The sequence below is a fragment of the Cavia porcellus genome, unplaced genomic scaffold, assembly GCF_034190915.1.
Source record: "Cavia porcellus strain 051 isolate PalLab524CR breed Dunkin Hartley unplaced genomic scaffold, mCavPor4.1 scaffold_26, whole genome shotgun sequence".
NCBI classification, from domain to species: domain Eukaryota; kingdom Metazoa; phylum Chordata; class Mammalia; order Rodentia; family Caviidae; genus Cavia; species Cavia porcellus.
The window spans coordinates 14666748-14694704 of record NW_026947509.1 but is presented as its reverse complement, the minus strand read 5'-3'; the positions used below and the strand labels follow the sequence as shown (position 1 = coordinate 14694704).

Sequence of the window (27957 nt, the reverse complement as noted above, 5' to 3'; positions counted from 1 at the left end):
TATACTATTATTCTCTAAGTACTTTTAAAAGCCTAATGTTAGGGCCCAGAATATAGCTCAGTGGCATAAGTACCTGCCTGGTAAGCACAAGATCCTGAGTTCAGTTCCATTTTTTTTTTAAAGTCTAATATTATGTTTTATAATGTCACAGAGTTCAGAGTATTTGAGATTAAATGATGGTTAACTTGTGCAATAAAAAAATAAACAGTGGAAAAGACTTGATGTCACATTAATGAGATCTGCCCTTGCTTTTTTCTTTTTGTAGGTAGTAACTTTCTTATGTGATAAATTGAAAGAAACATTAAAAAGTTAATAGTAAATTCAATAAATTTCCTTTAATATTTATTCTTCTAGAGTTCCTTGATAGCAAATTAAGAAAGGATTTTGTGTGCCAAGAGTATCAATTTTTATCTAGATGTTTCGGTTAAGCATAAGTGATATGCAGTTAATATTAGTAATAAGGAAGGAAGAAAACAGGACTTAATATGAATATCAAAAAATTGAAAATTTCCCTCAAATAGCCATTACCTACTTTGTTCAACTAATGTGGTGATAATCTGGATGAGTGAAATAACCTTCCACTTTATTGTAAAAACTAACGTATTGCATATATTAAGCAATGTATTTTATAAACCTTTTCTGATTGGTTTCCTCAAGCCATTCTATAAAATATTTTATTTTGGTAACAGATGTTTATGTAATACTTACTGTGAGCCTAGTGTTGTTCTGTGTGCTTATAAGTATTAATTTATCTCTCCCTTACTATTGTCCCCATTTTCTAGAAGAGCAAGCTGAGGCACACATGAAGAAATTGAATAGCAGAAATGGCGTTTGAACTGAGGCAGTTTAGCTTCAGGGTGGCCTCCCACCCACTGAAGAACACCACTTTGGAAGCGCCAGAACAGTGATAATAGTAGGAATTTTGTCCTCAAAGTGGATCTCCTTGGCAGTCCCATTCTGCCCTTCACTAGCTCTTCTTTGTGTCTTGTTAGCCTGCTGTGGCTGTGTGTGAACAGAGGGCACTGTAGCGCCCATCTCTTGTGTTAGCTGAAAGATCTCCTGAGGGTAAAGCCTGAGTACAGCGCTTGTCTGTGGACCATTAAGTTTCTTCCTTCTACCTCACCACTTTGTCCTTTCACTGCTTAACTTGTCCTGATGCAGGTCTCAATCCGGGTCTTGTCTAAGGAGAACAAAGGTGGGAAGAGAGGCGGCAAAGAGGGTGTGGATTCACCCCCAGGGTAGTGGAGTTCCTGGGTTTGGTGCATTGACATTATAGGTTCCATATGACTAAATTTACAGGAGAAATTCCTTGTGAGGGTCCTAAGAGAAAACTTCGAGCTCCTTTATTTATTTTTATTCTATAAGACAGTGGTGATGAACCTATGGCACATGTGTCACAGTGGGTTATTTGTGTCATTGAAATCTCGAAAATGTTCCCCATCACTGCTACAAGGCAGTGTTTCGTTTTCCTTTTTATCGGGACCGGGGATCGAACTCACGACTGCCTGCTTGCAAGGCAGACGCTTATGCCACTGAGCTAAATCCCCAGCCCCTAAGGCAGTGATTTTAATACATTGGTGGCCTGAGAGAGTTGAGCCACCTGAGAGTTTCTCCAGCTGGTGTAAATCTCCTCTTCCTGATGAACAAGCCATACAAGCCTGGTTGGCCAGAACCTGATCACTGCCTTAATAAGACGACCATTGTTGCACATTGGATCTATCAGGTGTGTGCTGATGGAGACTTAAATTGAGCTACACTGTGTTATAGTGATACTACTGTTTAAAGGAGCTTTTCTGATATCGTTGTAGTCCTTATTTTGAATAGCAATAGGTTTATTCAATTAATGGCTATTGCCAGCTTGCTTTGTGGTAGGTACTGAAATAACATGGTAATTAGGTTTGTGGTGTGGGCATATTGCCTCTGTATTTGATATTCATTAAGGTTCTTAATGTACTGTATCTATAATGTGGAATACTACCTTTATTTAAATACTGAAAATATAAGAAAAGCAAAAGAAAATTTAAAATAAGGAAATTATAACATTCTGGTGAAAGCATCTTTCTAAATGGTCTATTTTTTTTTTGTTGTTGTTGTTGTTGCAATAGTAAAATTCCATGTCTATACTTTGTTCAGTTCAGGGTAGAATTGGAGACTTTTTGCTGTAATGAAGAAGCAAATTAAAAAGAAAGCTCAGCTTTCATAGTCTACCAAGGGCGTAAATGTAAGCAAAATAATAATTTAGCTCACATTTAGCCCAGCAGGAAGCTGAGTACAGATTGAGTAATTCTCTACAACATATCTTCTACTATGTAAACTAATCTCTTGGTTTATTCTTCATTAAATTGCCAAGATGCTGTTTTCTGTTGGATAGTTTGTGAGGATGCTTTCTCCTCCCTCCTCTTCCACCTCTCTCCCTTTCCCCTCCTTCTCTTTCCCCCTTTTTTCTTCTTATCTTCTCTCTCTTCTCCCCCCAGTAACATTTAATACTGTAGTTCTATCAGAATATTCATACATGTGAAAGAATAATTTAAAAAATACCACTTTTGGATTTAAAACATGTTTCCTAAAGACAAAGGGATCCAGGATTTGATTAGCCAATTTACACAATATGATCAAACAAATTCAGAATTCTTAGCGGTAGTTGGTAATTACTTTGCCCAGGCAGTTTCTGGAAGGCAGAGGACGATGGTAACACAGATAAAGTACTGATGACAGACTGGCTATATCGGGATCTTTCTAACATTTGTGATATTCAGTGCATAGGTATTTTTCTCATCACTGCTTTAACTTCAAAGCAAAATATGGATCCTAGCCTTCTTTAGGAAGTAGATATAAAAACTATACTTAATGTAAAAGTGACAAGTTCATACATTATGCAGTAGAAGCAAAATTTCCTAAGTATAATATACTTTTCAAAATAATCATGTGGTAACATATGTAGTAAAGCAGAGGAATGTAGCTACATCTGGAAAGCTTTTACAGCATCTTGGAAGCCCAACACAAAATCAGCAGCATTGTAAACAATTTCCATGTGGCCGGTTGCAGTGGTGATGTTGACCAGTTCAAGGCAGACAAATCTCTCAGAGATAAGTGGGTGTAGTGCCTCATTTTGAAATCAGGACATCAGTGAACCAAAACTCTTTCATGAAATACTGAAGGATCATATGCTGACATCCTCCCAGTCCCTTCTGTTACAGTAACACATCAAACCAGCAAATATTGAGCACTTTTTTCTCAAGGTATAAAGGCTGCTGTTTGGAAATGCCAAGAAAGAAAGGAGTTTGCCATCACACACTGTGACATTCTGGAGTGCCTGAAATGCTGGGAGAAATTGCTAGAGGTTTTTCTTTCTTTTTTTTGAGGTGTGGCCTTGCCATGTTGCCCAGGCTGGGCTCCAACTTAGATCCACCTGCTCCTGCTTCCTAAGTAGCTGGGACTATAGTCACTCTGCACCACATCCAGCTTCCAGTTTCTCACCGGATCCTCCTCTTCTCCAGTGTTCCACTCTCATAGTTGCCTGTGAGACTTAAAACTTCATGAGGTAGCCTATGACTGCATTCATTCATTGCTGCATTCTTAGTGCTTGTACAGATTTTAAAACTAATTTTGGTACAAAAAACATGTACTCCATCAATGGACTATATCAGTGAATTACACAGTTTATTTATTTTCAGACAGTTCTTCCTGTGTAGCCCAGGCAGGCCTCAAACTTAGAGCCTCCTGCGTCAACTTCCCAATTGGTGGGATTACAGGCATGTGCCACCATTCTTGGTTTATTTATTTTGAGGCAGGATCTCTCAAAGTTCCCTGAGTTGGCCTTGAGCTTCAGATCCTCCTACATCAGCTTCCCAAGTAGCTGGATTTACAGGGCTATGCCACACCTGATGATATTTAGGTATTTTCAGATGAATGAATCTATTAGAAGCCCATTTTCCCCCTATTCTGAATAACTTGTTTCTAAAAGTCGTATTTGATACACAGTGCTCATTGAGCAGCACCTTAACATGAGCAATGGAGGCAGGAGCCAGTTATGTTCTTGATGTAATTTATAGAGTTCTCCCAGTTTTCAGAAGTTACCTAAAGCCAGTTGATGACAGTTGGTCAAAGATGTTGTATAGGTATCACAATATAATTTGGCATATATGAAGACTCAGTGAAATGAAAGGGATAACCTAAAAGTTCACGTTTGCAAAGAACTCTTCTTGGGTTGGGACTAGTTTTGTGATTCAGCACTTGAGATTTAATAGCAAAATAGAAAGATCCAGTGAAGGACTGGAAAATGAAACCAGATAGTCATCAGGCAGCTCTTGTGGTACCGTGGAGCACCTCTTTTTCTTAGAAGTAGGAGTTCGTTTTGATGCTAAGTGGAAGCTTATCTATAAACCTAATAAGTATGTTTGTTGGTTATTGTGAGGTATGATCAACAAATATGGTGATGTGTAAATAAAAATAAAATTTATTGCACTAAAAGACACATTGCCATTCTCCTCAACAAACTCCCTCTGCCTTGGAACATACGTATCCATTGTTTCTGTTGCTTTCTGAAGCGGTTCTGGAAGTCTTTTTTTCTTGAGTATCTTTTTGCAGTTGCGTCATTGTCTTGAATTGAGTCAAATCATATGCAGCAATTTCTGTCAAACGAAAACATTACACTATGCCCTCATCCACTTTATTCCCTGAATCTGCCACTGTGCGACTTGTGTCTCTTCCCTGACATCAAAATGACCATGAAAGGCAAATCCTTCCAGTCATTTCAGAACCTTGAGGCAGCCACAATGCGTGTGTTCTTCTGATTTATGTATGATTTTAGATTTTATTAACTTAAATTGTTTCTTTTTCTTGATTTATTTATTGCATTGTACAAAAGATTATTTTTGCATGAAAAACAAATTATTACCACAATTTAATAGAGTAACTTATTTTTAAAAAATTATGCAATGAATCAGTGGTACATGGAAGAGAAACTCATTTTCTTTAAGATGTGTTTTTCATCAAAATTTATACATAAGGTGTGGATGATTTATCAAGTCTTGTTAAAATGGCCAGAAATAACCTCTGGCAATCATTTGATAAAATGAAAAACTAAACAAAATGTGTACTCACATGAATGCTTCAAGTGAATTGTCAAAAGTATGAAATCATTAAAAACAAAATATGTTTGGGTTTTTATTTAATCTTAATTGTAGGCTTGGGTATTTATTTTGTAAGGTAAGTTAAAAGAAAATTGCCTAACTAAATTTTTGGAAGCTAGTGTTGCAGGACATACGTTGTACCTTAATTTATGTATTAAAAACTGCTGTTTGTTCTTTCAGTATTAATGTGCTGACTTTCTTCACATAGGAGAGTATATAAAAAACTGGAGGCCAAGATACTTCCTTTTGAAGACAGATGGCTCATTCATAGGATACAAAGAGAAACCTCAAGATGTGGATTTACCTTATCCCCTCAACAATTTTTCAGTGGCAAGTAAGTTAAGTATAATTGTTGATTCACCTTGTATTTATTTATTTGTGTAATTTCATCAAATATCTCCAGGTATATTAGAAGACTTTAGAAATATATGTATATGTTTATGTATATACCACAGAATTTCTCAACTTTGACAGAAGTCTCAATATCTTAATATAGAATTATTAATATATAATCTTATACAGTGTAATATAGTGTATTTTTCACAGTTAGAAGTCAAATATAATATATAATTTCCTAAATATGTACTTCAAGGTTTTTTTCTATAAAATGTAAACAAAGACCTTTGAACTTGGTCACGAGGTGTTATAGTGCTTAGTATATTTCTAATCAAAATTTTCTGTCATAAAAATGATTCTGTCTAGGTCATTTGATTGATTGTATGATTAAATACAGTGATATATATTAAAAATTTTCTGGGAAGATTTCATGTTTCTTCCATACAGATATTAACAGTGTTTATCATTTATTTAGAAATTTTGTATTCTTTGAACCTAGCACAAAGCAAACTGAAAGATGATGATGATAATAACAATAGTTCTTACTATGTCATTATCTGTATCATTGAGATAAATTTTTTAACTAGATAAGTTTTATTTTGTTTGTATGTTGTTAGCCATGTTTGGAAAATATATTCAAGAAATTTAAAGCTAAAATACAGTTAAATAACAAAATAAGTCCAAGAAAATAGTAGTTTTTAAATGTTAGACTTTTAATTCATTCACTGTGATTTTCATCTATTTGTGCCCCCATTTAAGAAAAAGATAAGCCAAAGGACTTCAAACATTTGAGTGATAAAAAAACTAACTTGCTATGCTAAAGTTACTATACTATACTATGCTAAGTTACTATACTAACTGCAAAATTCTAACTTATTCCTGTGTGTAGGGATTTCATTTCTTAAAAAGGAGACCATTACTATATTAAGTATTAAAGAATCTTTTCCCTCAACAAGATGTTCATTAGCTATTAGTATTTCCTATTTTATAGGAAGTTATTTTTAAAATCCTTCTACCAATTGAAATGTTTCATACTTTGTATTGATTTAAACAGTTTATTCTAAAGATCATGAGTGAACTTTTGCTTTAAAATGATATAAATTGTCATTTAAAGTATTAGCATCATACATTATAAAGTCCCATCTAAAGTCATTGTCCATTTACTAGCATTCTACTGGTTTGTCTGAGATAATTTATAAAAATACAGAATTCTTGTATCTGCTGATGAAAATGCAGCATTTTTTGACCTTATGAAATTTCACACCCCACCAAGTTTTAAAGATATACTGTATGTCACAGTCTGCCAACATCTGCTCCAACACTTCCACTGGCAGAGGCGGAAATGAGTGCTGCATCATGGGGAGAGCTCCTGTTTAGTGACTGACAGCCAGCTTATCTATGAAATAAATGTTAGTGGACATCTGTAATCTTTACTTGTATAATCAGGTTAGTTTACTTGGCTCAAACTAACAAGTTGTAGACTAGCTTCTTAGTTTTCAAGACTGTTAATAATTTGAACCTCACAATAAATACATTCTTTTTAAATCTTGACTTATTGTAACCTTGAATAATAATAATTACCTAAGGAAGTAATTTGAAGAAATGGTTCCCATTTCAGCTGTCACCCAAGCCTTGAATATAACTTTGGGCCAGTCATTCTCTGAAGCTGTGATTTGTACAGCATGGCCAAAAGACTTAAATTCACAGAACTTTATATAGTTTGTTAGCCTGTAAGGAGAACTTTGAATAGGCCTTTAAAGATTAAGTAGAAGTTAAACTAAAACACAGGAGAAGGATTTCCAGGCAGAGAGTGACAAAAAATGTTTTTGTGAAACATTAAGACAGGGTATAGTTAGAACAAGAGAGGACTCTCTTTCCTCTGTCTCCTTTTTTATTTATTGTCCAGAAAGATCATTTTATGAAGTATTTCTGAACTATACTGGGAAATGTTAAAGAGCTATAATATGCATGCTCCATTTTTGGATACCTAAAATTTATTTCAAATTTAATCTTTGGGAGTTTTAATAGACTTTATCAAATAATACTTTTAGCCACTTGGAAAAAAGTAGAGCATGGGAACTGCAAAGCATTTTAGAGTTGATCTTTATCATCTTCATTAAAATTTGAGGGGCTGGGGATTTAGCTCAGCGCCATAAGCGCCTGCCTTGCAAGCAGGCAGTCAGAGTTCGATCCCTGGTACCGATAAAAACGAAAAAGACCAAAAAAAAAAAATTTGAATTTTTTTGCCTATGATTAAAATTTTCCAGACAGTCTGTGCTCAGTTGTTTGCATTTGTTAACCACTGCCGTCTGGCTCCCTCATCTACTTGATTGAAGTCACTTTTAATGAATTCTTCAGTGACCACTTAATTTCTATTATAGGGAGAAAGAAGCATTTTCCATGCTAGGTTCATGTGTGAAGTCTTTGTTACAAAAGACAGATTAAGAGGAGACATCTAATGTAAGTTGTACCTGGCATGAGAACCTTTGGAAATGAAGACCCCTGGAGACATCAACTTGTGTGCTTTTATGTTTAGGTTAATGAAGAGGCAGATAATCGTGGGAAAGTATGGAGAAAGGAAATACAACCTAGTGGTAATAAGCGAGAGGAACTTTGCAAGGCCTGTTGGTTTAGTTTCTTCTGTGTTCTTTTGTCTTCAGAGATGAAGGTGTTTCTTTCCTACAGGTACAGGGAGGCTATCTCTCAAATGAGGATATTAAAGAAAATGAGCTGTTTTAAAGAAAAGCCAGAAAATCCTTTCTAGGTTTTATGACCTACTTGAAGGGGAGAAAGGCAGGAAGAAGAGTGGTTCTGTCCTTTTGCTTCTACTACTTTCTTGAATGCCAAAATCCCCATTTTGGGGAGTACTCATGAACCTGATGCTTAAGTAGACAATTTTGAGCTGTAATTTTTCCCTGAGTTTATTTCTAGACTACATTTTACTCTGTTGATCACCATCTCCTTCTTGAGATAATCTCTCCCATTATGTCCTGAGATTTCTTTTTTTTGATTTAAAGGAAAAAAAACCCCAAAACAGAAAAAGGATAGAAATAATACAAAATTTCAAAACAAATTAAAGCTAAGGTGATCCGTCCCGCGGATCGGTCCGTGGGCCTCGCCTGGAGAAGGGACGGGGATGAAGGTCTGGGCAAGAGAAAAGAGAGATGGAGACAAGGCAGGATTCCATTCAAGTCTCGTTTATTCTTAAAATGGCTACAACTTACATAGGGTGGAGGTGGGCAAATGGGGCAGGAAGAGGGCACGGAATGTTATCTGATAGGTCATCGTCACATCTGGACATATGATGTAAGCAGGAGAGGATTATGGGAGATGTAGGCTGAAGCAGGAAGTTGCTCACGTCATGCGTACTGTAGGCAAGGGGAGGGTCATGGGAAATGTAGGCTGACACACAAAATGCCCTCAGGTAGGAGGGGCAGGACAACAGCAGCCATTCTGAGCCGCTCGCTACACTAAGGAATCACTAGTTGACAAATTATACATTGTCATCTTAGAAATGGTTGTTCATGTCCCAAAATTAAAGCATAGAAAGTGGACAATCAAACAATGAGAGTGCAAACCATTCTGTTCAATGATCCAACAAAAACTTAGTAATAGGATTATCTTACATAATTAAACATACATGCTCCTTTAGAGCACTTTGCTTCTCTTTCTTTTTTGCAATAGCTATTATACACTTAAGATCTTATTACTTCTATAGTTTTTATTACTTTTTTCACCAGAGAGACAATGTGATATTTATAAATATGATCTCACTTATGAGTATAGTCTCCAGTTGCCTCCATTTACCTATAAAGGCCTCAAGATCATCCTTTTTATAGCTGAATAATATTCCATGGTATAAAAATACATCTTTTTCATCCACTCTTTGGTTGATGGGCATTTTGGTTGTTTCCAAGATTTAGCTATTAAAAATTGTGCTGCTATAAACATGGCTGAGATTTCTCATTATTTTGGTTTTTCTTCCTTGGCATAGTACATAATGTTGGCATTTAGTGAAATTCTGGCCAATAAGTCTTTGTACTTTGTATCTTCTTTTTTTTTTTTTTTTTTGTATTTTTACCGGTACCAGGGTTCAAACTCATGACTGCCTGCTTGCAAGGCAGGCGCTTATGCTGCTGAGCTACATCCCCAGCCCCTGTACTTTGTATCTTCTGTCTGTTAGTCACTTTGACTCTTAGGGTTTTGTTTACAATTCATGTACAGCTTACTTCCACACTTGTATTTGTTCAGCTTAGACTGCTCTGCTGTGTGCTGGGTCATAATATTCACTTGGCTGTAGGACATCTCTATTTTTTTTTGGACTTGACATGCTCTAAACTGAACTTACGATATTTTTGTGTATTTCTTCCACTGTATTCAATATCTCAGTTCTTAAGTTGAGCAGAAACCTGGATCCATTCCATGCCTTTTCTTCCCATTCACATCTTAGTTCTGCTTTCTATCCCATCGTGGTCCTGATTTATTTGCTTTTTTTTGTACTGGGGATCAAACTCACGAATTTGCGCCTGCCAGGCAGTCACTTATGCTGCTGAGCTTATCCCCGGCCCCTTAGATGCTTTTTTATGTTTCATACCTGCTATGTATTTTCCCATGGAATGAGCCCTCATAATCTGTGCTACAGATTTGTAACTAGATTTTTTGCTTCCAGTCTGTTCCACTGACAATCTTCCTGCACATGCCTGTAAAAATGATCTTTTTTAAATCATGTCTTCACTGTTCAGCTTCCTTAGTATATCATACAAGGATCTCTTCAATCTGGCCACTCCTTTCCACTCTTGATTCATGTGTCCTCTGCTCTGCAATTACCATACACTTCAGCAGGACTGAATTGTTTGTAGTTTCCCTGTACAACCTTTGCTACTTTTCTACTCTTAGCCTTTGTTTATGCTGTTCTCTCTGGTTGTAATGTCCTTCTGTACTCTATTTGCCTGGAAGTTTTTTACATTTAAGTTGAGCAGAAGCCTGGATCCATTCAGGTTTAAATTTAAATTTAAACATTTAAATTTCTTTTTTCATTCTTTCCAAATCATTCCTCTCTGCTCTTCTTAGCACTTTTGTTATCACATTGTTTGTGACTGTCCTGTTCATGTGTATGCTTCATCCACTGATAAGTGAGTTATTTTAAGGGAAAGAGCTTAATCTTATTTTATGTCTCCTAGTGCCTACATTTTAGGGCATAATAACTGGTTTTCAGGGGGATGCCTGCAAACATACAGTCCAAATTTCTCCTGTTTTAGGTATTTTGGAAATACACAATCTGCTTCAGAGGGCAATAATAGTTAAACATCAAAATTATACACCATTCCACTATCATTTAAATGTTACTCCTCTCTCTTCTTTAGCCTCTTGTAGTGCAGTGTTAGTCTGCTTGCCATTACTGTAGTAAACACTTAAATAGAAGCATCAACTTATAAAGAGAAAAGTGTTTATTTTGGATCACAGTTTTGCAGGTTCTTATTATGACTGGTTGACCCTGTTGCTGTTGGGCCTGTGTGAGGAAGTCCATCATGGTGGGATACACGCAAAGCAGAACTGCTCACTGGAGGGCTAGGAAGTGAAACAAAGGACCAAGGCTCAGAGTCCCTTTCATGGGTGTCCTAAGGACCTAAAGATTCCCATTAGGCCTCACCAGGATCAAACATCTACACATGGGCCTTTTAAGAACATGCGTTTTTCAAAGGTTTAACAATGAGACCTGATTTGGGGTCTACTTTCCAACACCTAGTAGCTGTCGTTGGGCAGGTAGAAAAACTCCACAAACAGGAGAGGGAAGAGGGAAGTATTTGATTGTTCTTTGGGAAGGTAAAATAGGAACCATATGTGAAAGTGCCTTCTAAATGTAGTGCCATAGAGATGTCAATTGAAAAAAGGTTGCTTCTAGCACAATACATCTCTGAGCAGAATTATGACTTGATGAATTCCTAATGATTATAGATTAAGATCATCTGTGTACAGAAAACACACATTTTTACTGCAAAATAATGTAAAATACACACATTGTCCCACAGCTTTGTTTAAAGGTACTCTGAAAAACAAATTTTTTTTATAGCTTTTCTACTCAGTAGTCATTATTTGTACTGTTTTAATAATTATCAGCTTTTCTTTGAAGTCTTAGCTTGCTCAGCTCCCAAGTGAAAATAATTCCTCTTTGGAGAACTTGAACATTTGCCTATATATTTTGGACTCAGCTTATTTCTGAAAAATTTCTTCTCTGTGGTGGGGAAGAACCTGCTATGTCTCAAGAAGCTCTTCCTTGAATTTCACCTTGATGCTTGCTGCAAGTATTGTTCACCCTGAAAATATCCACCTCTCTCTTCTCTGAAACCTTTCTCGAATCTTCTCTAAAAGAATAGATTAGTGTGAGTTACAAAATGTTTGCTCTGTCTCATTTTTCCTCTCTTTTTGTAAGGAAGTAAGGAATTTACGAGATTTAAACCTACCCCCGCATCATCTTTACCTCTGAATAAATATTAGCTTTTGATATGTTTAAGCATGTAGAGAAATAAGCTTACTTCTACTAATGCTTCCACTGAAGAAACGTGGGAATAGAGCAGACACTTAATGGTTTGATTCTTAGTCCTATCAAATATGTATTACAACCAAAAATAACCCCACACATCTACAAAATCTCATAAACTGTAAATATATATGGATTATGAGAAGTCAGAATAATTCACTTTTAAGGGTTTGTTGATCATGATACCCATACAGGATAGTAAAAGAACTGTACAACACAGTGTTTATATGTAGGAGTTTGACCATGACTCTGGCTAACAATCATATAGAACACTTAACTACGGGAGGAGATACGGGATTGATTTTCAAGGTGAGTTTTATAGAAATAAATGCTGTAGAAATTAGAAGAAGTAATGTGATAAAGTAAGCTAAGGTAACTGATTATAAATTTATTCATGACGTGAGATTAGGAACAGCCCTAAAAGATAGGTTTTTGGAAGAGAAAATATGTTATCACAGCGGTTAACATAAGCAAACATGAAGTCAGGAATTAAGAAACCACTTGTTTTGTGAATTGTATAAACAATGCTGGATTGAGAATTTATACTGGAGAAAGCAAATGCTAAGATTAAACAGAATGCAGTGAGACTGTGGAAGGTCTTGAATACTGATTTGATTTTAAAAAAAGCTTATGTGCAGTAGTGGGATATGAGGTTAGAAAATTGGATCCTGAGTCAGTCAGCAAGTTATTGCCTCCTGTTCCTTCCCGTGCACTCGCATCACTGCCACTCCAGTGTAACCCCTCCCCACAGTTTTCTCTTTTCTGTAGTATCCAGAAGTAGTGTGTAGGATAAGTGTGTATGGAAGAGTTCCTTTGCTTGATACCATCTCTTCACTTAGAAAAAAATTCTCAAAAGTTTTCTCCATTTTTCCCAAGGAGAAGCTTTATTATTTTTGATGTATTGCATATCCAGGACCACTTGCCAAAATTATAGCTGTATACCTTACTATCTTTTCAGTTTTACTTGTATTACATTTACTAGTCCGTATTTTTAAATATAAATTGCTATATCTTGTTACGTTCGGTTCATACAGAATTCCTCTTTATTCTGAGTGATTTCTGAGACCATCTAGTATATTTAATCATTTGAAGGTTTGGTATGTTGCTATCTCTAATTGTGATACGACTTTTAGGTAAATGGAAAGTTAAATCTAAATTTATCTCACTGTAAGGATACAAACCTTACTTAAACTTATGTATTATAGTCAGCAGGGTGGTGCATGCCTGTACAGTCCCAGCACTCAAGTGGCCGAGACGGGAGAATTACAGTGAGTTCAAGACCAGCTTGGATACAAAGCAAGACTTTGTCTCAAAAAATCAAAAAAATTGTAAAATAACTTACTGCAGAGTTAATCAGATTGACTCAGATTCATTATCCTAGGTGGTATTATGTTGATATTTTTTACAAAACATAACCTATAAAACAAATTCAGAGTTTGGAATGGAGAACATCTTTGTAAAAATCACTGTAAGATGAACTTATGGTTTAGGAAATTACAAGGTAACAGTACCATACAGAGTCACTTGTTTCCTTCCTCTTGTCAGATTGGTCCAATGTGACCAAAGAGAGGGGAAAAAACACACAAAAAACATAATCTCATTTTATTGGAAATTACTGTGACAGGACTGTGTGTTAAGTCTTAACTTTCAAGGTCTGGTGAGAGCAGCCTCAGGGTTTCTGAGTTTTCATTAGTGTCCTTTAAAAATACACTTTTATGTGTGTGTGTCACTATTCGTTTCACTATTTCAATGCTGCCTCGATTGTAGACAAATTGTTGAGATTTTTTACGTTAGAGCCTGTATCTTTGGTAGAAATTTCCATGGTGTCTTACTCTTCTTTCCTAATATCCATTGGAGCTAATCTTTTTTTAGATTCTGAGTCCCATTGATCTGAATGTTAAGGAATATGGAATTTTATATGGAATGAAAAGAAACAAACTTCTAGAAGACAATTACCGTCATCTAAATTTTTGTATAGAACTATGTACTGGAGAGTCATTGGATTTAGGAGTCAGAAGGCCTAGAATTTGAACCTTACTTTCATTTCTTTACTAGCTGTGTGTCCTTAGGAAAACGACTTCATAATCTTTATTTTTTCATCTTTGAACAACAGGTAATGATTAAATGGGAATGTGTATGTGAAAACATTTTCTAAGTTTCAAAGTGTTATACAAATGAAAGTTTTAATATAAGACAGAAGATGCCCAGTAATATTTGCCGAATTGAGTTAAATGGTAGTCATTCATCCTCTTTGTAACTGTGTTAAAGTGAGGAAGAAACCGCTTTGTTGAGTTCTGTTTAGGTGATAAGCAGCAAGCACCCTTTACAGCTGTCCTTTGGGGTTGAGAGCAAAGGATAGGGGTTGGGAGTAGGTTATTCCTTGTTATGTTTAATGCCAGGAATTTAGGGAGCTAGTTCTCAGGACTAGCCATAAGAAGGTAGACCTGCTTATTCCTCTTTTGTCCCCTGCAGAGAGATCACTGTGGCCAAAGTACAACACTTATGTGACTAATAGTTACTCTCTGAAGTTGTATTTTAAAAAATAAAGATAATCTCAAATATTTCTGGCTATTTTAATAGGGTATCTTAGAGCCATGGGTTGTGGTACATGCCTGTAATCCTAGCTTTCTTGGAGGTTAGGGACAAAGGATCCACAAGTACAAGCTCAACCTGGACATCTGAGAGACATAGCTAGACCCATCTCAAAATGAAAGTGTTTGGAACATAACTCAGTGCAAAAGTCATCTCTTCGCTACCCTCCATTGGGGGAAAGATTAAAATTAAAAGAGTTCAGAGCTAACTGCTAAGTGCTAACCCCTGAAGGTAGAGGATAATATAACGGGGATTGTTTTAGGGGAAAGGCAGGGAAAAAGTGATCAACTTCTGTAGCTTACCTTAACTGATGTTAGGACATAAAAGACATCCCTGCATAAATGGTTTTCCTTCTTCTCATCCTTCCTACCTGGCTTTTTCCTCCTTCCTTTCCTGTCTCCTTTCTCTTCTCCTCTGTCACTTAACTTTTCCTAATGTCAGCAGTCAGCTGTCATTTACCTCTAGCTGCTTGAGAAAAGGAACACACTATGTACAATTATTTTCACTAAATGACTTTTAGAAACTTTTACTTCTGACACTTTCCTTTACTGTTGACTAGTCTTCCCAAATTAACAACCCTACACACTTACTGCTTAGAAATTTCCTCTCATGTGTATTGTTGTTTGTGTATGATTTAGTCATACAATTTGGAAACACACATTGTGAAAATGAACATTAGGGGCTGGGGATTTAGCTCAGCGGCATAAGTGCCTGCCTTGCAAGCAGGCAGTTGTGAGTTTGATCCCTGGTACCAATAAAAATGAAAAGGACAAAAAAAAAAAAAAAAAAGAAAATGAATACTTATATTTTTTTAGGAAGTTTTAAGTTCTGATGAATATTTGGAAGGTTTTTATTAAGGGTTACTATGTTCTCAACATTATACCAGGTCCTGGGGGAATAAAGAAGGACATAAGGAAGAAACTGAACTTCCTTTGACTGTTTCTATGTAGCAAGCCCTTTCACATACATTAATCTCAGAAATAAGTGAGATAAGTGTTATGTTCTCATTTTTTAAGAGACTCCGAGAAGTTGTGTGACACACTTTAGGTCATTTATGTGGCAAGCACAGAGCGGAATTTAAAAACCTAGTGGTGGTTAATAGAGTGCTAACTTGTAATCCTGTGTTCACCCCAGTTTTCCACAGATAAATGATGAAACCAATGGCTTTGAAAAATTTATAGCATGGTTGCAAAAATTTTCTCCAAACACTTAGAATCGAGAGTTTGAGATATTTTATGGTTAAGTTCTGAAGAAGGTTTTACAAGTAAAATACACCATTGGAGTTTAGGAAAGGAAAGGGTCATGAAAGATGGGATCATCAAGAACAGCTTCCGTAGAAATAAAAAGATTACTCAGAGAAACAAGATTTCAAAAGATGAAGTGGATTCTAGTAACAAGAATAGCATAAATCTGAAAAATTATTTCTGAGAAACTTTGGCTGTCTTCTTTCCTGTTGAATGAAATGGATATGAAGCTCTCAGAAATGAATGAAAGCTCCAGATGGTTTAGTATTTCCCTGTTCCTATCTAGAATGAAAAAGATCCAAAGAAGGAAAAATAAATGATAGGAAATAAATATGGCAGTTGAAACATTTAACAGAATGCCTTAGTCATAGCAGGTGCTTTGTTTCCCTAGGTCACAGTTAGGCTCTGGGAACCCTGTTAACTTACTGGGAGTTGGTTGTGCAGTTGCCATAATAACACTCCTTTTTATCTTCTTTTCTAGTATATAAATAATTTCATTGACACAAATAAGTGCCCCATTTTAAAATCCTACTGTAAGGGCAATTTTTTAAAGCTGAAAGTTCAAAACTACAGCTTTTAGCTTGGAAGAGGATACAGTATTTCTTTATATCTGTTTATTTTTTTAAAATCTGCCTCTTCTCCTATAAGAGTGTACCTGAAGATTCACTACCCACCGTCTATATTGCAATGTGATGTGGATTTCCATAAAATTTTTTCATTGTATATTTTTAGGCATTTAGGCTGAGGGTATAACCCCATCCAACTTCAGCCTTCCTTTGATACTATTATTTTATCTCATTACTGATCCCAGGATTTTTCTCTGTGATATCCTTTAGTATAGGAAAGATAAAAATAATTCTGTTTACATGCCTTTCTGACAGTGCTTACTGATGACTTGAGAAGTTTATAAATAACTTTTGGTTGAGTACAGATACCTACCTGGTTTATTTGTTGAATATTTATTTTAGGGTGTCATTTTTAACATAAAATTTTTAGTTTCTAGAAAGTAAGGAACACTATATACTTTTTGCTGTTGTAATTAGAGCTGTGATTATATGCCTATTATGTTTGGTGTTTAATACCCTTCTATTAGGAGACTAAGAGAGATTTGTGGAAATAAGGGGAGAGAATTGACATTTTTAAAAGCCTTCTATGTACTAGGTGCTTTATTTTTGTAATCGTATTCATCATAAGAACACTATGACATAAATACCTTTCATTACTACTAAAAAAGAAGAAAAACTAGATAATCAAACACACCTAGAAAGATGAAAAACTTTTGCAGTTTCAAAGCCAATAAGTACCAAAACGGTGATTTGAATTTTCATCTAATACTTAGTTTGAATACTGTATTTAATCATACATAGGGTTCAGAGACAACTCTTTTCAAATAGTATGTAGTTAGCACCCATAGAAACTATTTAGAGGTATGCCAAGTATTATACACAGTGGATTAATAGTGGACTCTTACTATTCTGGTCTGATGGCTAGATTATTTGATAGAAACTTACTGTGTAATTTTACCTATCCTGAGATTCAGAATTTGTCTATATGAAGAAGTTAGATTGAGAATTTCTTTCTTTCTTTTCTTTTCTTTTTTTTTTTTTTTGTCTTTTTCTCTTTTTTTTTATCGGTACCGGGGATCGAACTCATGACCACACACTTGCAAGGCAGGTGCTTATGCCACTGAGCTGAATTCCCAGCCCCCGATTGAGAATTTCTAAAGTTCATTGTTCTTCTAAAATTCAGTGATTGATCTATTACTAGTAATAGATTGTTTCTTGAATCATTTTGTTTTGAGAAATAATAACAAATTATTCCTTGTTGTACAGTGCATTGTACAGATAATTGTCAATACTTTTAACATTCTTGGAGATGAATAATGTAGTTGTAAAAACTCTGCTCATGAAATTTCCCAATGGTGATGCATGTTTTAACTGGTGGAGCTATGTTCTAAACCTGTTGCATTCAGGCCTCAAGGCAGTGGCTTTGCAGTCCCTGCAGCTGATGAAAGCTTCTGTGACCCTCTTAGACCTGATGAGACAGGTTTTTCTGATGAGGGCAGTTCAGAAGGTATAGCCTATAGTGTAGTGCGTCTACACTAGTTTGTCAGTATCAAGTCTTGTCATTACCCCTACTAAATGAAGAACTATTTCAGAGCTTTTGGCCATTTGCATTTAAGAAAGATTTCAGAATTGCTATTCTAGTTTTATCAAAGAAGTCACAAGGCAAGCACTAAATTTTGGAGGCAGAATCACCTGGATATTTGTGATAAATCATACAGTCATTGCGTTTTTGTACAAATTAGACTTGAGGGACATGTGTCATGTTGTTTCTGGACAGTTCTTAGTAAACTGAATCACTGCCATCTTGCCTACTTCCATACCTTAATTTTGAAGCATTTATTGTATATTAGGTAAAATTTAAATGAGACCCAAGGCCAAGAATGGAGAGAAGGACTCTTAGAGTTTGAAATTCAGAAAAGGTATAGAGAAGCCCTGTTTGGCTGGAAATAATACACAACCAGATGCTAATGAAGAAATGAAATGCAGGGGAAGAGAAAAGAGATGAGCGTGCCTGTTTGGAAATTTTCTAGAGGAGAGTACATTGCCCCTTTATTACAATAATGTTTCTGCACTATAATAAGGTCTTTCATTGCAAGTTCAGCCTTTTTCATTCATTTGTTTTGTGCTCTGCTTCCTCTGTTACTAATTGTCAGCACAATAGTCTTCCAACTATGAAGTCGCAGTGTCCTTTTGGACCAATTTGTTATTGTTTGTCTCCCTCATCCCCCAACCCATGCACTCAGCATCTATTACTGTGGTTGCATTTTTAGACATTTTTTATGTTTTAAAATGGCAATGCTTTTGAAACATGCCAGAATAATTCATGATAATTGAATCAGCCAACCAGCAACAGTTATTGCTTCCAAAAATGCACTAGTAAACTTTCTATTTCTTTATGATATTCTTATAAGGTAATTTAAAATAAATATTTAATTCTCTTTTTATACCATTCAAATGCATTGTTTTTGAATTTCACACTAGTCCTGTGGAAATGCAACATTTTGTTAAAATGTACCATTTATAAATTTACTGTTACTTCATAAATTCTTGGAATTTTTAGAGACTAGCAGAAAACTATTAATCACCTTTTATTTTGAGTTACGATTTATTATGACTAAGGCATAAGTGAAATTGACTTAGACTGGCCAACCTGCATAATTTATGTTATCAGACTCTAGAAATTCAGGCTACATGTTAATTCATGAAAGCAAGCCTTTTAACATTTCTACCAATAAATATTTCCAATATTCTCTTAGTCTTGTTTGAATAATCTGATAATGAAATTTTCCAAATGTAATTTCTGTAACAAAATTGGAAAATAATATTCCTTGACGTGTTACGTATCACACAGAATTTTCCCAGTCTTGTAGTCATTGTTTCTTTTATGTTCTCAAGGTAGGTGACAATTATTTTTAGTTCATGAATACCAAATAACAGGCTTAGTCAGTTTTCTTTGGGAGAAAGTATATTTTAATAATGTGTTCTGTCTATTTGCCTAAAACGTGCAAGTAAAATATATAAAGCTTATTATAAAGAAATATACTTACTTTGTAATAGGCAACCAACATTTCTAAGACAGATGAAAAAGCAAAGCCAAAAATTTAGAGCTAAATAACCTGAATGTGAGACTTAAGTTTTAAACCTCTCTATTTAATGGCTTGATGATTTTGAACAAATAACTTAAACAGATTCTTTTTTCTTAAATTTATGAACCAGAAATAATGAAAATATTTTAGAATTTAGAGAAGGTTAAGTGAGAAATACTGTATGTGAAGTCTTAATATGGTGTAGAAACTGATAATATATTAAAATTAGTATTATTCCCTAAACTATAAATTTTTGAGGATATAATAGAAAGCAGAATTTCCCTACTGAACTAAACTGGCAAAGATCTAGAAAGATATTTTTCCTTGTTCTTACAGGGAAGAAGAAATGAGCTGGTTATTTTAAGGGGTCTCTTTAGTTAGCTTGACACTACCATGTATCAGTTAAACCAGATTTTAAAATAAGACCTTCTGTTCCCTCACCGTTTTCCTTTCCTCTCCCCTCCCCTCCCTTCCCCTTCCTTCCTTCCTTCCTTAGAAAGCCCCAGCAATGTCCTTGTGGCTGTGAGTAAAACCTTCTAAACTTCATTTAGAATTAGAATTCTTTGAATGAAAAGAAGAAATCTATGCCTTCTTAAAAGTTTCAAGCAATTGGAGAGTGTTTTCTGGAGAGATCAGATTCTAATAATGATTAGAATATGTATAATTTTACAGAAATTATTTGATTGGGTTGTTTACGATTTTCTGAAATTCATTGTTTATTTAGACGGGTATGCTTTACTCTGTACTCTGGGCCTGTTGTTTACTTTCTGTATGTTTCCAAAGGGGGGAAATTCTTTATAAATTTAATCTAATCTCTCTAGGGAAAGAAAGATATTTCTTGAATGCTAAAGCTGTTGTTCTGAAATCAAGAATGTGACTAGGGTTTAAATATTTTTTAAATTATGTTTTTCATCCTTATTTTAAAAATACAGATATATACACTTGATTACGAATAGCTTTGAACTTCAGGAGTTTGAAGTCTCTTGCACAAAGTAGAATATTTTTTGAGGAGGAGAATGATATGTGGGAAGAGAATCTGGGTAACACTAATCTAGCCAGTAGTATGTAGGACAAGTTGGAGAGCCAGAAGGCTGGAGAAGGAGGACCATCTGGGAGGCCATTCCGGCGATCCAGATTCTGGTTGTAAGTTCCCGGCTTGGGTGACAGCAGTGCAAAGAAGGGATGGTTGCAAGAGACGTAACGGAAGAGCTGTTAATGTGAATGTTGCTGGCTGGCCATGAGGATTGGACGAGAGGATGATTCAGACGTGACTGAGGAAGTGTTTTTTTGGTGATTAGGGAGATGATGCAGAAATAAAATGAATAGGAAACTATACTAGCATAGTAATTTTCAGCTTGGATGGTTAAAACACAACGTGTGCAATACTGGATGTGTTGGGAGTAACGTAATAATACGATCGGGTCTCTACAGAGAGACTCCGCTTTGCCACGTGGGGATGGATCTTTAGTGGACAGCTGGGACTGGATTGCACGCTTGAGAGTCCTCAAACTTCAGGTGGTGACTGGAAATGCAGGGAGCTCCCTGTGCAGGACCAGAGTCCTTGCCAGCTTCTGTTTCCTCTGTGTAGCTTCTGTGTTACTTCATTGAAAAGAAAGTTTGTTATGTTTTTGTTTTCATAAGAATTTTTTTCTTTTATGTCCTGTACTGAGAAAGTACTTTGAAGATCACAGTATAAATTGTAATAACTACTGTTACTCTCTTTTTGGGTTATGAAAATTTGTTTTATTTTTCCATAAAATAAAAAAAATCTTAGTTGTTCTTAGTGTGCTAGAGTGCTTGCTTGGCACATGCACATGCTGGGTACAATCCCCAGCACCACGTGGAAAAAAAAAGTTATTCTTGTTGCTTTTATTTACCATTTTTGAACTGGCCAGCATTTCATACTGGACGTTCCTTCACTGCTGGTCTGTATCATCTCACCTCCTGCCCTTTTCTTATTTTACTCTGGCACCCCGGACTCCTTGTTGCTTGTTGAACATGAGTTCCTCCAACTGTAGGTCACTGTTCTTTCTGTTCTCTTCAGCTCACTCTTCCCCCAGGACTCTGCATTGGTACCGTTTCCATTAAAAAGCACCTTTTCTGTCTTAAAATATTACCACCTCCACCTCACTCTTGTTCCTTTTCCTAGTTTTTATTCATAGTACAGTGCTTGTAAGTACTTAATGCATTACAAATTATATCCTTCATTCATTGGTTACCCATTCCCTCAGTAAAATATAAGCCCTGTAGGATAAAGGAATTCTATTCACTTTTGTACTCCCAATATTTAGGCTTTGCATGGTGTATGCGTAATCATTATTTAATTTCTAAATTTACAAAGGTTAGAGTAACAGTATTAGGGTCTGAGCTTCAGGGAGGGCTGTATTTGGAGAAAGAGGCATTAATAAATGGTCAGACGTGGTAGTAAAATCAGAGCAGTGTCATGGAAGTCAAGGGCCAGTGTGGTGTGATTCAGAGGATAAGGAGCCCATAGCATAAATTTATAACATGGAATGAGAACAAGAAAAATAACTGTGAGTGAAAACCAGTTTCACTCATTGATTAGGGAATAGGTAGCAAAGGCCACTCTTGTGGGTAATGATTTTGAGTCATTAGTGAAAAGATCAGGGCAGTTAGGGAGCAAGAAAGCAGCACTCTAGGGTCAATATAAAATAAAGTGATAGTTCTAACAATTATGCATTTAAACGTCAATGCCCGGTGATATATTCTAAAATGTAACATGAGTTCAGTGAGCTCCATTGACTAGAAATGTCCTTTTTTTAAGGTAGGTTGTGCATTTTATTTAAAACAACCTGTATACTCAGTATATTAATTAATCCTCGATTGAAGGAAATTTTTGGGATTTTTTGAATATTGAAAAATTCTGAACATACAGATAAGTAGAGAAAATAGCTCATTTAACCTCCCATATGCTTATTACCTAATTTTAACAATTAACATTTACCATTATTTTGTTTAAATATTTAAGTTATAATATTGTGACATTCATATTCCACACTTCTTTAGTAGGTCTTTAAAATGAGCTTTTCTTGCACAATTACCAGTAATTATACCTAATGAAACTTAGAAATTTTCAATACTTTCTAAAAAACATTTGTTTTCAGATTTCCCCATTGTTCTCTGCAAAAATATCTTTTACTCTTTGTTTAAACGGTAATACTGTACATCAAAGATGGCATGCTGCTTTGGATATTACTTGTTAGGTTTTTAAGTCTCTTCTAGCTTTGTAGAGTTTGTGTTCTGTCTGACCCAGGGTCTGTTCCCTTTTGGATACATTTATTTACTGAGAAGACCAGGCTAGATAGCTATAGAAAGTTTTCTCTGGAATCTTCTTATTTCTATGAGGTGTAATTTAACTTTTTGCTCTTTGTCTTTATTATAAATTCAAGTTAGATAAAAAGAGTCCATTAAGTTCACATTCACATTCTGCCAAGAAAATTTTGTTGGTGATTCTGTGTATTTCATGTTGCATCATATCTATTTAATATTTAATAGGTATTTAATATTTGGTTGATCAGCTGTTAGTGATACTGTTTTTCTTCACTGGTGTCAGGTGACAAGAACTTCATTCTTCATTGTAAAATTTAGCATCACCCTTGTGATTGGCAGCAGATAATATGTAGGTTGGCATGTTGACATGTCATATTCAGTTGTCAGTTATTTAACGTAATGATTTTAGCATCCCTAGATCTTTGCCTAAATCAATTATTGATTTAGGGATAAACCATTGTTTAGATTTTAAATGAAAATAAGTTTGTTTCTTGAGACAGGGTCTAACTATGTAGCCTTCTGAATACTGGGATTATATACCACCTCATCTAGCTTTGTTTAGCTTTTTAAAAAAATGTAACTTAAGTTAGCCAAGGCATAGAATTGTAATAAAATTGAGCCAGTGCTAACAATTCCATTTACTTATTTAAGGTGGATTTTGTTTAAGGCATAGCATTAGGTAATCAAATAGTATGAACCTTTCCCTCAAAGAATTTTCAATTTAAAGTGTGTTGTTTTTGAATTGTTTTAAAATTTCGTTATTCCAGCCTCATCAAGCTTCAAATGTAAATTACTTTTTGTTAATTAAAATAAAAATAGAACTCATGATTATTTTTTAGATTTTAATATGGTACCTACTAGCATGTCATGTAATGAATTGATTAGGTATCATCCTGTTATATCTGAGTTTATCTCTGTTTCATGCATATTTATTTTAAACATATAAGCAATTTCAAATGAGCAGTCTGCTTACCTTGGTGTAGGTCTTGGAGTCTTATGCCATCATTAAGTATGATGATATAAATCTATATGAAATATATTGACAGCATGTAATACAGTTATAATCTCATTTTTTGTAAATCCATAAAGAGGTAAAAGAATATACATTAAAACATGTGGTTATTCCTGGGGGAACTTTGAGGGATTTTGTTTTTGTTTGAGGGATTGGTGTTGATTTTGGTTTTCTGGTCTGTTTTTATTTATGAATTCTTTCATGTTGAGTATGTATGATTTGTAGATGAAAATAGGCTGAAAAGCAACTTGTTTACAAAACAAGGTGAGTTTGTTCACACAACTGCACACTTAAACTGGTTAAGCTGGTGTACCATGTTATGTACATTTTACTACCTTTTAAAAAGTCTGTAGCTACTGTATTGCAGAAAGCAAAACAAGAAACCAGGATGCCTAATACTGTCCATTAGATGTTGTATAGCTTCTAAAATTTTCTGTTAGTAAATGCTTGTGTCCTTTTTGTAGTGTGAATATTGTTTCAAAGTGATCACAGTGTATTAAAATTGGAAGTTTGCAGAGAATATGCAAAGAACAGTTATTCTGAACTGCATTTGTCTTGTGAGAGGCAGGATTTGGTGGGTAGACAACAGAAAAATGTTAATGTGGAAAATCCTGGCTCTCGAAATGTGCTTTTTGGCAAATAGTGATATCCATGGTTATTATATTCACTAACTAAATATGGTAGAATGTGTTGCAATTTCAGATTCAATTATGAATCTGAAAAGTATATGTATGTGTTGCAATTTCAGATTCAATTTAAACCCACATACAGTATTCCATGTAAATACCAAACTAGTACATTTATAATAATTAGAATGTCAGATTTTGGACTTTAGGTCATAAAGTGAAAAACATCTTCTTGAGTGGAAATAATGTTAATAACACAATCTTATATCTCTCATTTGCTGAATCCCTTATGTTGTGAAATAAAACATAAGAGTTTGTTTTATCTCCCATTTACATATATGGAAAAATATATGTTGTCTCTCAGTAATGAATTGGTTCAGACAAAAATACTTACAAATGTGAACCTGGATTCATGCAAGTTGTGGGGTTTGTAACCTTGTAGTGAAAGAACTCAGAGGGCCTGTTGCTTTTGTTTTGCTGCCCTTGCTACCTTCTTGGCTTTCAGCTAACTCTGAACAACCTCCTACTACCCTCCTGCCTGGAGAAACAGAAAATGTGACAGATCAGAATCCTGCTAGGGGACAGTCCTTATCCCAGTGCATCACTCTGTAGCCAGGGCAAACACATTGGAGGTTTCACCACATCAAACATTGTTATCAGATGAGACTTATCCTGGATTTCCTCTTAGGAAAAAAACCTCTCATCGAAGGCAGGAAGGTTAATCACAGAGAGAGTAGGGAGAGAGTTCAAAGAGGAACTGGGCATTCCCAGTGCTTTCATGGATGATTACTGATTTTGAAATGCAGTTTTACTAGCATTTATTCTTTTCAGAAGAGCATGTGGTTAGATGCAGAAAACCTTGACAGAAGTTCTCACAAACTGCGTGTTTTAGACCAGTTATAGTCCAGTTATATAGTTTAGCTATAAGTGATTTATAATTTATTTTAAAATAAATTCTACACTCAATGTAAAAAAATCATAAATAGAATCAAACTAGTATTTAAGTGATTCAATAGTTTGAAAGTCTTAAAGTTTTTAATAAAATCTCAACAGATCTCCAAAAATTTCTTTTGAGTTGATATATTGTTTGGTCTGGCATAATGCAAGTCTTTCAAGTTTGCAGAGTACTTACAACTTTGAATAACCTTTGTCATGTGTGGCTGAGAATGATGTAAAGTAAGCAGAATGTTTTAAGTTCAGCTTTTTAGTTCAAGTTGCTGAGAGTAGTTTATTATCTAATGTAAGTACCAATGTAACAAATACTGAAAAGTATCACGATACAGTAATAATCACCTAACTGCTATTTTATATAAGAGCACATATGAGTTAAATTATTAATGTGTCTTAAATGATTCCAGAAACCACAAACGTTTGGTGTAATACCTTAATTCATTGTGGTGCAGGGAATCAAATCTGGGCCTTGCACATGCTCAGCAAGTGCTGTATCACCGAGCCACATCCTCTGCCCCGTGTAAATAGCTTTGTAGAATCTCTATCCAAAGCTTCCACTTCTGTTTGTAGGATTTAATTTGGCCTACTTTGACTTAGAAATCTTTAGAGCTGAAAGGAAACCATGCATTTAAGAAAGTATTGGACAGTCTGCGTGTTAACCACCACATTTTTACAGCATGAGCTTGGTGGTACACATCTGTAATCCCAGCAGTCTGGGAAAGTGAGACAGGAGAATCATGGGTTAGAGCCCAGCCTGGGTAATTTATTGATTTAATGAGACCATCTTAATTAATAAAGTAGGCTGGGGATATAGCTCTATGATGGTACTACTCTAGTATAAAACATTTTTATAGGTTTATTTCTCTTATAGTACTTATTTGTATGCAATTACATCTCACATTTTCATCAGACTGTGAACTTTACGAAGACTTTGTTGTGGTTTTTGTCTCAATGTCCCCCTAAAGCCTCATGTGGTCACAGGTAGAGCATTTTCAGAGGGATCTGAATCTAGAGTGTGTGATTGATTCATGTGCAGTGCCAGAGTTAAGGGTATTAGGATGAAGATTGGGTGATCAATAAATCAGTCTAGTGATTGGTTTGGCACTGCCCTAATCCTGATGGTCTGGATACAATGCAAGGGACAGAAAGAGGTTTGTCTGCCCATTGCTTACTTTGCTGCCTTCTGCCTGCCATGAACTGTTTCTTCCCTGTTACTCCTGTCCACCAAGTTACCCTTCCTTGGAGCCAGACAGTTATGGACTGAAGCTTTTATAAACTGTGAGTTAAATAAACCTTTCTTCCCTTAACTTGTGGATATTGGGTATTTTGTCTCAGCAACAAAAAAAGTAACTAAGATAGACCTAGATAAAGAATTTGGGAGCTTAGAGATGTCAAGTACTTGGACTAGGACATGTTGCTATTAATGTGTGATAGGTGCTGGGTTTGATCTGCTATTCTAATTTCAAGGTCTACTATCTCTGCTATTTTAATTTTCTCAATATCACCACAGTGAGACCTTGAGTGAAACTGAAATGGGTGACATTAGGCCAGGCATTTTTTTTTTCTTTGTTTTTTGCTCTCCCTTGCTCCTGTTCTCATAGTGCTTTCTGCATTGTATTTGTCAGACCTGTTTTTAACTGTCCTCTATTCTTTACATTAAAGGTCGCTCAGTTGATACCTCAATTACTGTGTATTTTGTGCTCTTACCTTGTATTACTGCCTCATGCTGTAGAATTATGTACATAATTCTTAACTTTTAAGTAACTCATCTTACAAGGAGATCAAAATAACATTTATTAAACAAGTGTAGGAAAAGGACGTAAACCACTGCCTAGAATTTAGTAGGAGTTTTACAAAGAGGAAAATCAGAAAGAGTAAGACTGCTGGGCAAGATAAGACAAGAAATTGGACCCTTTATTAATATAAATTGGTATAGTGTGTTTGGTATTTTAAAACTTTAATGTTTCAAGTAGTATCAGTTGGTATACTGAGCAGTTCCTGTGGTTTAAAAACTTTTGTACAAGGCTTAACTATGATTTGATTGACCATCATCATCTATCAATTTCTTTACCTTTTAATTATCTAACATGCCACCCGATTTTCTCTTGCATCCAAACACATTTTTAAAATTATTTTTATTAGTACGTTTCCAGTACACAATGAAAAATCCTATTATCTATCTTTTATTTTACTCTTTATTTATATTTTGGGTTTCTCATAGAAGAGAAACCACGCAGAAGCTTGTGGGTCTGATTTTTTTCATTTAACAATAGGTCTCATGGTGCATCCATTTTCCAAACGACTCAGATGTATCCTTTTTGGTAGAGTTTTACTCCATTGTGTATAAATACTGCATTTTCTTTATTCATTCATTTTCCTTAAAGACATTTTAAGCTTCTTAGATGATTATTTGAATCACTATCTTTCTTTTTATCCTCTTTTGTACCTTTTTGCTTTGACAAACCTAACTTGTTTAAAATACAGCCTGGTGGTTAATTTCTATCCTTCATGTTCCTCTGCTGCTCCCAAGCAACCAGATGTATGTGGGGAGAAATATACCACTGTGCTCTCTGGTATTACTTT

At 35.2% G+C, this 27957-nt stretch overlaps 1 protein-coding gene across 7 annotated transcripts in view; it reads left to right on the top strand.

The window, feature by feature from the left end:
- Akt3 (AKT serine/threonine kinase 3) overlaps positions 1-27957 on the top strand; it is a 252692-nt gene that overhangs the window by 111328 nt on the left and 113407 nt on the right. For 5 of the 7 annotated variants that reach the window (XR_010043619.1, XR_010043618.1, XM_063237551.1 and 2 more), the window contains one exon: positions 5341-5466. The exons of 1 other annotated variant lie outside the window; for it this stretch is intronic. Coding sequence is in view for 2 of the 6 variants with exons in the window: in XM_063237551.1 (XP_063093621.1) it covers positions 5341-5466 (126 nt within the window). In the remaining 4 variants the exon portion in view is untranslated. Of the gene's footprint in view, positions 1-3362; positions 3542-5340; positions 5467-27957 lie in introns of all 7 variants that reach the window. One more of the 7 variants, XM_063237553.1, reaches the window with a different exon arrangement.